The sequence below is a fragment of the Anastrepha obliqua genome, chromosome 1, assembly GCF_027943255.1.
Source record: "Anastrepha obliqua isolate idAnaObli1 chromosome 1, idAnaObli1_1.0, whole genome shotgun sequence".
Classification (NCBI taxonomy): domain Eukaryota; kingdom Metazoa; phylum Arthropoda; class Insecta; order Diptera; family Tephritidae; genus Anastrepha; species Anastrepha obliqua.
Window position 1 is genome coordinate 108,049,077 of NC_072892.1, and position 12,532 is coordinate 108,061,608.

Genomic DNA, 12,532 nt, shown 5'->3' on the forward strand with positions numbered 1-12,532 from the left:
GGAGATCAATCATTTTAATAGAACTTTTAGATATACACCATTGGAATATATTTTTTTTGGCGGATGTGAAGGTTTAATATAGCTAATACATTATCAAAGTTGTTGTCGCAGCAATGGTATGTCCATAGAGTAAAAACTCCCCTCCCTCCTTTTCAATCGGAGAATTTTTTCCGCGAAACTACTGATGATTTCAGTGGTTATGTGACTGACTGCATTCTCCAGCGTTCAACGTTCTTGTTCCCAACGCACGCATTGGAAAAAGATGTGTTCAGCGTCGTCGTATATGCATGTTATGTGTTCGCATTTCCCTAATTTGAGCAGGTATTTCTGGAAATACCCATGACCCGAAAGCATTTGGATTGATAAAAATTTAATTCACTGAAGTTCCTGCTGTACCATGTAGCGACGTCTTTTATTAGCCTAGCCGTCCATTTGTTTTCGCGTGTTTCGATTCTCCACCGGTTTTGCAATAGCCTTATCGTTATGTCTTTTATTTTGCGCGCTGCAGGTTTGACAAATCATTCTTGCATCCCCTCGTTCTATAATGTTCACATGTTTTTTCCTCTTAAAGGCTAGTTAAGGGGACAGATACCTGTAAAATTTCGAAAAAAAATATTTTTGTGTTGTAAATACATGTCTAGTAAGGCTTGTGGTCGTATTTTTGCGATCTCTTTGTGGACTTCTGCGGCTACTGCATCCGGTCCTTGTGCCTTGTTGTTTTTGAGCTTGCGCGCAGTTGACTGGAGTTCCTCATTGGTGAATATTGGAGACTCTTCTGTAACATTTATTTAACACTAAATTCCATCTATGAATTCGTGACATGGAGAGAGTTCCTTTAAGATACAGTCCATTGCACTCGAGCTTAGTTCCGGCGTAGGTATCCTGGTTCCCAGTTTCTTCACCACAATTTGTACCCAAGTTCCCAGAGGTTTCTATTTATAAGAAGTCATAAAACAAGACGAGGTGCTACGAAATACTAAATATTTCTTAAACTTAAATTTTTTGTGGCAAAACTTTTTGTTTCTACTATTTTACGAGGCAACATTTCTTAAACTCAATGAAATTGTATTATGGTATAGAATATTAGGAAAAGAGGAACAGGCACAAAATATCCGGAGTTATCAAAAACAAATTGTGAAAAATTACATGGAAATATTTGTTTCTATGATAGTTTATTTTCCAACAGTGTACGAGTATGCATACTTGTGTTCACATAATTAAGTCACGTTATCTTTTTACAATATTCGTAAATCTTTCAAAATTTTCAACTTTTTAATAAGAATCTTTATCAAATTGCAAAGTATTTGTACAGTATTAAAAAAACAGCTGATGGTTTACCTTTTATGTATGTTTCAGTTAAACTTCATACAAATTAACCACCCTGTATGCAATAAAATTATGCACACAGTGAGTGGCACTGAAAATCGCATAACAATATTTTGCAACGTAAGCCGTTTTTAGTATTCATTTATTTATTATAAAAAATATGGCTCATCTTCTAACAAAAACAGGATCCTGCATATTTAAAAACCTTACAAAAATCGGTAAAATTTTAAAAGTTGCACAGATTATTTAATTTTAATATAACAGTGCAATCCGGTGCAAATGGTCTTGCAGTGTTGCATTACAATAAATATGTGTTTTCATTTGCAAGGCCAAAAATCCTTTGCTTATAAATGCTATGGCAGGTGGCTATGGTTGGCCTTTGAATCCAGTGATTAATTTCGAATTATTGCAAAGTAATTTCCTAAACCAATATTGTGTAGCCCACACAGTGCGCTTTTTGGAAAAAGCAAAATCATCTTTTCTGACTAAGCGCATTTTCATCTACGCGGCTATGTTAACAAGCAAATCCGGCATATCTGGGGATCGGTAGAGCCACACGTGATCGTGAGAAGCCAATACATCCCCAGAAAGTAAAAGTGCGGATTTTAGAGCGTTGCCAATGCTGATGAACTCTGAATGAACGCCCTTTTGGTCAACGGTGAGAGCTACAGAGGCATGATGGACAATTTTTTGTGGCCTGAAATTGTATACATCTTTTACACACTCAGTTCGATAATCGTGTTTTTAGCTGTTTCGTCGATGTGAATTGGTCACCTCGGAGCTGTGATTTGCGTCATTTTCCTTTTTTTTTGGGTAGTCTGCCAACGATTTAGGCGAATATCGGGTAACTCATTCGTGAGATAGGGCGAGAAACAAAGATCATAGAAAACTGGGTTAACAGGATGCGCTACTGTGAAGGCAGTCTAGGCAGCCAAATGAATGAAATCATGTTCCATAAATAATGGGAATGTTAGCTCTTTTGAATAAACGAATAATATCGGCTGCATGAGAACTATCGATATCGAATCATAGTTTGACAGCTGAGAATGACAAACTGTGTTGACAATTTTGTTCAATAAGGTTTAGTAAGTTATCCTGAATCATTTAACGCCAGAACAACGCTTTCAAATTGTGCGAATTTAGTTAAAAAAAAAAATCTTTTCGCGAAGTTCATAGAGTCATTAGTCGATTCGTAGTCGTTCTCAATTTGTTGGCATTTGTGCTGCGTGGAAGATTTTACGCAATACAGCTAATGCATGAATTGTAGCCAAATGATCATGGTTTGCGTTGTGGATTCATTTAGATTTATTATTCAGATTTATTGGAAAAAGTATTCAAAAATTGGACTGATCGAATAGACCATGTAATAAACCATATATAAAAAATAAATGCCATGAAATTATCTACCAGGTTATAACAAAAATAATTAATTTCAACAATATTTCTGGTTTGTATTATCAGTTCAAGTTATCAAGTAAAAATAAATAATAAAAATAAAAATAAATGCCATGAAATTATTTACCAGGTTATAACAACAAAAAGATAATTTCAACAATATTTCTGTATTGTATTATAATTTAAAGTTCTCAAACTCTTAAAAAATGCCCTTTATATCAAACTAACTAATTTTTGTGAATTTTTAAAAATTAACCACTATATGTACCACCCTGTATGCAATTGCATAATTTTGCAGGACTGTATGCACCAGATTGCGCAAACCCCCAATATGATGCAAATTTGATGCCGCTACTATTGGTCATTTAGAAGTAATGGTTTTTCGCGTGATTTCCCCTTAGAACGCATTCACATTTCTTTGGAGGCAATTCGTAAAATCCTTTTAAATGTTTGTTAATTTTTAGATTTTTTCCTCACAGTTTTTCAAAAAATGTTGTGCTTAGATTTATGTAATATTTACTGAAAGTTTAGCGATATTTTTATAATAAATTAACTCAAAAAAAAAATAAATGTAGAAAACATTGCAAAAAAATGTGTGCGATTTTCAGTGGCACTCACTGTATATATGTACTTGTAGGGCTTTCACGCTGTGGTATTGTTTTCGAAATGAGTTCAACACTTTTTATTGGCAGCTTAGCTTAGTTTAATTGGTGTTTACGGTTTTGCTTTCGACGCCATCTTCACTTAATTGTGGTACTCATAATAAGGTAACCACAGCAATAGAAATAACAACAACAACAGAAACTTTTACGCACAAGTCGATTACGGTAATTCGCTGTTAGGGTTAGTGTTAGTGCTGCTGAAGTTTTGTTTGTTACAAATTAACCCATTCACTTTATTTACTCCATTTTACCGCATTCTGTTTCTTAATTAAGTTTTTAATTATTTCTTTTTATATCTGGTAGCTGTCTACAAATTGATGATAGTTTTTGTTTTTTCCTCCAACAATAAACAATTACAACTTTCTTTTCATTTACTTTTCTTGCAGTTTCCGCCGTTGTCGAGTATGATTATGTGGCCAAGGAACCCGATGAGCTGGACTTAGTCAAAGGTGCTCTTATACACAACATTAAACAGATGCCGGGTGGCTGGTGGGAAGGCACATTGCAATCTACAGGCGAAACAGGCATGTTTCCGGATAATTTTGTGCGAGTTATTGATAACAGCGACGAAAATAAAGTCACAATGAGGTTTGTATCGGACGGAGTTTAGTGCTGCACTCAAACGATAAGCGAATATTAAAATTGGATTTTGTTTGTGCAATTGATAAGGATTGTGTTGTAGTTTTTGTTCTTATTTAGTAGAAGCAAATTTGAAAATTTTCACTTAAAATAACACATGCTCTTTTCCTATCACACAACTAAGTATTCATTAAATTTTTTTTTTATAAAGTAACTTTTCTATTCTTCCTCTACTTCAATCGATGATTATTTTCATATGTGTTTTTGTGTTTTTTCTATTTTGTTTTCTAATTCACTACATTTCACTTGCAGGGACAAAGCAGCAACAGCCAATCGTCGCTGTAAAGTCATCTTCAGCTACACACAAGTCAATGACGACGAATTGTCGCTGGCCGTGGGTGATGTCATTGAATTCCTGGGGGAGGTTTGTACTACGTGTATATGTACAACAACTAAAATATGAATGCTAGCCAGTCAGCTACTATGTAACAACAATAACTAAGTATTACAAAACATTTACGTCACTTGGACTTGGTTACGATTGTATAGAGACTAGAAAGAAGAAAAGCATAACCATTGTGGCTGTGGCTGGCATATTTCACATACACAAGCACACATACTCACATAAGCAACTCATTCAAAGATACAATACATTTTCCACACTTTCATATTCTTTTCTTTATTATTATTCGCCATTTAGGTCGAGGAAGGCTGGTGGCGTGGACGTTTAAAAAACAAAATCGGTGTATTTCCATCGAATTTCGTTACCGTTATCGAGCCATCACCTATTTTGGCCAGTAAACGACCAGCTGCCGGTCCTGCCGCTACATCAACACTAAAACCAGCTGCAGCTTCTGCCGCTTCCACCGCAACAGCAACGCCAAATGTCGGCGCTAGTAGTTCCACATCATCGACTAGCACAAACACAGTAACCGCCAGTTCAACAACGAAAAAAATGAATCGCATTAGTTTTCACAGCTCCAAAGAGGATCTATTGAATATTAGTAGCATAAGCAGCGGCAACTCCATCGCGCCATCGACCAGCACAAACAACACATCAATGGATGATGTTGCACCATCGTTGCCACCAAAACCGCAACGGGAGTACTGTCGCGTCGAGTATCCTTATACGCCACAAAACGACGATGAGCTGGAGTTGAAAGTGGGCGAAATCATCACGATCATCAGCATGGAATTGCCGGACAAGGGTTGGTGGAAGGGCGAGTTGCAGGGCAAAGTTGGAGTATTTCCAGATAATTTCGTCAAACTGTTAGACGGTATGTAGTAGAGATTCGTAATTACATATGTATGTATATGTATAGTGTGTGCGTGAAAGTGAACTATCTTGTATTATAGGTGTGTTTGAGATGCTGCATTTCATTGTAGAGTGTAAATCTAATTATGAAGTGCTATTAAGAATAAATGTGAATTTAAGTGAAATATGCTAGTATGTAATATATGTATATATGTACACATACTAGTATACATACCTACGTTGGTGAAGTGAAAGAGAGTGTCAGAAATTTATATATGTAGGTATAATAGTTACAGCTCTCTCAAGTAATTAGGTGCAAGGGACGCGAAATTAATCATAAGTTTTTTTTTAATAACTTTTACCAAATAAATAACAAAGTGGGATTCAGTGATGGAAATCTTTATTTTGACCTTTATGCGCTCCATTGCTTGTCTGTTTGCACTGCACTGCAGCTGTATAGTTCATAAGTCTCAAATATTATTGACGTACGATGCCATTTGCAAAAATTATAAATCTTCCCATAGGGTGATTAATTTTGAGCCACCATGTACAGGCAGGGATTTTCCCTCAATTCTAATGTCATGAAGGTTTTGATATTCGATTTTTTGACACATACAATGTAGAAGTTTTGGCAATTGTTACAGTGGATTAAACCGTAACAATTGTAAGATTCAAGATATTTTCGGCCAGCTTAGTCGTCCTTTTGAGACCGCTTATAAGAATTCAGTAATTCGGTTCGGTAAATTTGAGTCGACTGGCCAACAGCAATGCGTGTTCGACTGGGTCGTTCAAGTAGAAATATAATAGCAATGAGCCTCATTGTTGAAAAAGATTCGAGTTTGTGAACTTCCCGACATTATCAAAAATTGGGACACACAAGCAAGCCTGCATTTTAGATTCTGGGGCGACTATTGAGAAGCTTTTGCATGATCTAAATGTTTCTGCTTGGGGCGCTATGTGTCTCTGCTTCGGGCGCTAATTTATCTGGAAATGCAGTTAAAAGCCGAATTTTACCCTATTTTTGATGATATGGATATCACTATAACTGACATGTGATTTTAACAGAACGGTGACAAATATCACACAGCCGCCGAAACGATGAATGCCTGAGGTAGAGTTGTACTAGTAGTACTAAAAACTCAACATTAATGGGTGTACGTAAGGATAAGACAAATAAGAATGATTCCTGATTAGAAAGTGAGAAAAAGTAGCGCAAGAAAGTCGAAAAATGATCCAAGAAAACAAAAATCCCTGGTAAGAGGGAAAGTAAAACAATTCAAAATGTTTTAACAATTGTGCACCATCTGGTTCCATCGAGTGGCCTTCAGGCTCAATTTTAGTCCAATTCCGACTTAACTTTTTCAAATACAAAATTACTTCTCTATTGTGAACCCCTTTTCTGAATAATTTAAATACATGCTAATTAAATTAAAACTAAATACACTTTTTAGAATACTCCAAGGGAATCAATAGGTTTTACCGATTAAAAAATCTTTCTTAGAATGCCCCGTCAGGAACTTACATTAGGCCGGAGTCACACTATGCGTTTGCACCGCTGCGTTGAAAACGCTCCGGCGCGAAAGGATGGCAATGACGTACGCGTTTGTATGACAGTTGTCACACTATGCGTTGTCGCCGCACCTACCGAACGGTTGCCGCAACTTGCTGCGGCGATCCGGCTTGACCGTAAGACCGGAAGACATCGACGACACAAGTATTCTTACGAATACCGTCACACTGTGCAGTTCAAACGCAGCGTTTTGCAATCATGTTTGATACGGATAAATTTATAACTTGCATTCAAGAAAAGCCGGGACATCTTGTTGTGCTTACAGAATGCAGCAGACTGACGCAGATTGACGCTGACTGACCGTACAGTGTGACCGGTCGATCCGGTGCGGTGAAAACGCATGCATTTCAACCGCTCCGGTGAAAACGCATAGTGTGACTCCGGCCTTAACATAACCTAACCTCTCTGGTGTCGAAGATAACAATGAATATTACTATAGTAAGAGCATAAAACAATATTCCAAAATTGCTGCACATGTGACAGTCCTTTCCCGGATATAAATTCAGGTTGTTCCATGCAGTGTATCTGCTAACTCATTAACATTCGGATAGCGACTTTTAAATACTATAAATCTACTTGGAGTTTGGCAGAATTTGTTATAAAATATGTTATCGTTGCCAGATCCAAAGAAAGGTACGTTTCGCACGTGCAGTTAAAAGTTAAAGTCCATTCTAGGAAAAAATTTAACTATTTTAGTCCAGTTTTCGAAGAAGGATGTTCCTTAATTTTTTTTTTATTTTGTTCTTGAATAGCTGTAAATGCAGTCGGTTTTTTTGGTGATTTTTGACAATTCACAATAGATTTTTAGGAAAGTTGTGCTAATTTTATTCAGCTTACTCTCTTAGCATTAATTTAATTTATCTTCCAAAAGCAATATCAATTAAGTGGCCACAGTTATTGGCAAAATGAAGGAACATTTTTTTTTCCTGGCACTTTCCATCATATTTGCCAGCGTCTCCGGTGATGCCGTTGCCATTTCGGCGTCTCGAGTTTTTTTCTTAAAGTAGTACGATGATAAGGTCAAATCCGAAGATCTTGGTCTTATACAAGGTGGCGCAAAATTAATCACGCTTTCGGAAGATTTATCATTTTTGCATATCGCGTCGCTCATTAATCATATTTGGCACAGGTGAACTAGACAGCTACAGTATAAAAACTGATAAGTAATGGAGCGCGAGAAGGTCGAAACAAAGATTTTTATCACCCAAAATAAATTTTTTATTTAGTAAACAAAAAACATATTTTTATTTGTTAAAAAATGTGTTCAGAAACAAAATTGGATGATTAATTTTGCGCCACCTTGTAAAACATTAAACATGCATCGCGAGAACTTCCAATGAAAAAGTTCCACTGTTGGCTGGCATGTTATTCTGCTTTATTAGAAATTAATATTTTGCACACCTCTCACAAATTTCCGGTAACTGAAACGGAACGAGCATCTATCGATATCAATCGTCACCGATTGTTTCATCAGTTCTACAGAAGAATGACTCAGACATAGTTTTTGAACACACACCGGTCCAAGGAAACAATTTCTAATCTGATGATGTGAGGATAAGCAGAATTTTTAGGCTAGGCGACTAATGGTGTCCGCTTTGGGTCTAGTACGGCAACAATATTTTTGATTATTGAGTGTATTCTGTGATCGATATTTAAAACCATAATTGTTGACGCCACTCGATTGAGAATTGTGTAAATTATTCAATAATTCCACCGACCAGATTCGAATAGCGCAACCTGCTTACAGGCATATACATATTTTTTAAAATAATTTCACTAAGCATTCATAGTATCAGCGAAACATCTTGTTTAGCGCCTCTTCATGATAAATTACAAACTCATATCTGCCAGAAGTCAAGTATGGCAGACTTGTAGAATATAACCAATATATACTTAGATATGTAGCTCATAAATTCCATACGAATCACTTGTCACGTTCATATGTATGTAAATCAATGTAGGCGTAAATATGTCCAGCGTAAAGACTCACAACTAAAACAAGAAAAATAAAAATTGAATTTGCATTTGTAAACAATTTCATATGTAAATGCTGGCAATTCTAAATGTAAATGCACATTCTCCGATCATTAGCCAATCGATAAGCACAACTCGTCTTTATTTGTATTAAAAAAATACAAGCATGCATTCCCTTATATGGAAACAAATACGTATGTATGCCTTACACCTTCGTAAAAATATCATCACTTCATTTTTACACATTAATTTACATACATACATATACGCATATTTACAATACATACGAAATAAATAGCATTCATCCTAACCAGCCGTTGCACAGTGGTTCGTAGATTGCAAAATTGCATTTTCTTTGTAGACTAAAAAGTTTGGTAACAAATTGTCGAGAAACGATTTAAACTCGAATATATCTCGTAATCCCATACCGCTTTTCACAATTGATATTTTGTAGACTCAATAAAGCAGGATTATCGTACTAATTATTAATATTTATTGAAGAATTACACTTTGCGACAGTGATATTATACTTTTATGGAGACCTAGCACAACTTGTAGGTATAGTAAAACTAAGAAAAATGGTATAGGAGAAATTTCCAATACACCCCCAAAATCTCATTTTATGGCCTAAAAACCGTTTTTCAGTAGGTTGATGTGAACAATTACTCCTAACTTCGCCAATTTCCAAGAACATGATTCGTTTATACTTGTTAACATTTTCATGCTTCGAAAAGCGCCCTTATTCCGATTTAGCGTCAGTTATACCTATATACCAAATTAGTAAAAAAAAAAAATCTTAAAACTCAGACAACTCTATGAATTTTAATTCAATTACAGTCAAATATAGCTCATTCTACGCAAAATTAAATTTACTATAACAGTAGTGTACTAAAAAATATCCTCAATATCGGATAATATCGTAAAAATGATGTCAAAGTTGAAAAAATAGAGAAAAAATAAAAAAATTTCAAATACTTCCGTCTACAGCCTCGTTAGTTATCATTTTAGAAAAATTGTCAACACACTGTCAAAAAGGCTTGTTTTTGTTCTTTCGAACCAAACAAAACAAAGTCGAAATCGGATGGAAATTGGCGAAGTTAGGAGTGATTGTTCGCATCAACCTACTGAAAAACGGTTTTTAGGCCTTAAAATGAGATTTTGTGGTTGTATTGGAAATTGCAAGTTGTGCTAGGTCTCCATAAAAGTATATTAAATTTTTTTTTTGTCACACAGTGTTATTAGTATTTGATCGTGAGTGAAAATTGTAAATATTCTCGTTTTTACTATAAAAATGTAAGAATATGGCGATCTTGAAGGTAAATCTCGCGCTCTCCGACAGTCAAACTACCGCACAAAGTGCTGCCGATTTGTGCACTATGTTGCGATTATGTCTGCGACAAGAGCGAGAGCAACAATCACATCACCATTTTGACCAGTTTTGACAATTTTTCCATTTTCTTTTGAATGTTTTTTATTTTTATTTTTTGTTTATAAAAGTATAGCTATTGCGTAACAAAAACCATAACAAATGCGTAACAAATTCCAAATTTCAAACTTTCTAAAAAATTAGAAAAAAATTTATAATTTTCTTTTTTAATATTTTTGATATGTATTATTTTATGTTTTATTTTTTTTATAATTTCTTTTTTTTTAATTTTTTTAATTATAATTTTTTTTTTATAATTTTTTTCGTTGTCGGGCTTGTGTACTTTCGCTATTAACAAAAAAAGTTATAAAAAGTGTCGCATATTCTCTGCCTATTTGTGTAGTATGTCGTGGTTCCATCTGCTATAAAGATAGCTGTCGTAAGCAACCTCTAAAATTTTGTTATAATCTGGTACATAATTTAATGGAACTTTTTTTTGTGATATCTCCGTTTTATGTCCGCCGTTCTACTCGTACATGTTACATGGTCCATTCGATCAGTGCAATTTTTGACAACTGTTTCCAATAAATCTGAATAATAAATCTCAATGAGGCCAATTAGCTAAAGTTTTACGGAAACGAAGGTCATTTGGCATTAAATTCTGCATGATCGGTATTTTAGTTGGTGCTTTCTTCAACACTTCGCTCTATGAACTTCCGAAAAAAATTTATTTTTTCAAAATAAAATTCCACAATTTGGATACGTTTTTCTGGCGACAAACCATTCATGATTACTTGCCAAATCGTACTGAACAGAAATGTCAATACAGTTTGCCTGCCGTTCTTAGCTGTCCAACCATAGTTATCGATATCGATAAGAGCTGCAGCTAAAAAATATCCGACAGTTACCTGGACCTTCCATTACGGAAAGAAAATGTTATAATACTATATACTTTATTGTAAAGATGGATTCACTTTTGGTTTTTTTTAGCATTTTTTTGTACTGGCTTTTTAGTAAAATATGGCTTTAAAACACCTACATATCTGCTCCGCCATCGAGTGCGACTAGCACTCAATTTTTAACCCCTCGTGGACAAAAGACTATAAGTTATTGCACATCTGTCTCTCTCAGTCATTTCATCGAAAGGTAACATGGGTTCCTGGTCATTGCGACATCGAAGGGAACTGCAGCGCCGAAGAACTAGCGATATTTGGCACCAAGGGGACTAATGAGTACACAGACAATGACATAGACCTACCCTTACAGATTTGCAGAATCGCTTAAATGGTGCTGTTGGTTTCGAACGATTTTGATATGCCGAAATCGAATCTCAGTAACTTTATACAACATCAAAATTTAATTGAAATTGAAGTTAATAATTTGGCTCAGTAGCTTTCATTTAGCTAAAAATCTTCACAAGTGCTATTGAAGCGCCATAGGAATTTAACAGCAAGTGCTACATAAAACTGTAAACTAACATAGGCTGGCCATGGTTGCTGAAAGTTCAAATAGTGTTCGTGGAAGTCTGTAAAAATTGATATGTTAAACAGTAAATAGTAACGGTATACTCGTATTTCTGACTTAAGAAGCATTCTTCGGACATTCTGAATGAAATTTCCTTGAATACTTTGACGTTATTGAAAATTGTTCAGACTGATTTCGGATTCAGCGCTCCACAGCTTTCAAACTCAGCTAATCACTTCTCGGGGATAACAAAAAAAAAATTATCAAAAATTTTTTTGGATATAACACTATTGAAGTAAATGAATAAATAAAATATATACTTATTTATATTTATTATTATATTATATTTTATATATTTTTGTACAAATATTTGTACACATTTTTTTGTGAATTTCCTTTTGTTATTTTTAAATATGAGCAATAAATTATTGTGACTCAAAGCAATACACTTTGTTTTGTCTTTTTAATAAGAAAAAAAACGGATTTTTTTCAAGTTCATGGTCTATTTCTTATGCCCTTGAAAATGTTCCGTGTCGTTCAGTTTGGTTTCGGCCGAACATTGATATCATAATATTGGCCGAAATTCGATGTGGTTAAGTAGTGCTGCCGCCTCGGAGAGTGATGTTCTGTTGTTCCCCAAATACATGGAATCGCACCACTGTGCGACGGCTATGTTGGGTTTGTTTTCATTAACGCCATTAGTTAGTCAAGTGAAGGCAATGCAAACAAACATCAGAGGAATTCATTTAAAAAGAAATATGTACATAAATGTACGAGTATTGTTTTTGTTTTTTGGGTGCAAGCATAAAATTCAATTTCAGTTTTTGAACGCTAAGGATGCACATACTAAAATTTCCTCTACTTTTTTTTTGGCATTCCTTCACCAAATCATTCAGTTCGCAATCCATAATTTATGAGCTCATCGTGCGTACAGTGTAGTA

At 35.0% G+C, this 12,532-nt stretch overlaps 1 protein-coding gene across 11 annotated transcripts in view; it reads left to right on the forward strand.

Moving 5' to 3' along the window:
• LOC129235462 (mucin-19) overlaps positions 1-12,532 on the forward strand; it is an 89,048-nt gene that overhangs the window by 34,292 nt on the left and 42,224 nt on the right. For all 11 annotated transcript variants that reach the window (XM_054869316.1, XM_054869318.1, XM_054869315.1 and 8 more), the window contains 3 exons: positions 3,770-3,971; positions 4,275-4,386; positions 4,663-5,239. In XM_054869316.1, coding sequence (XP_054725291.1) covers positions 3,770-3,971; positions 4,275-4,386; positions 4,663-5,239 — 891 coding nt within the window. The remainder of the gene's footprint in view (positions 1-3,769; positions 3,972-4,274; positions 4,387-4,662; positions 5,240-12,532) is intronic.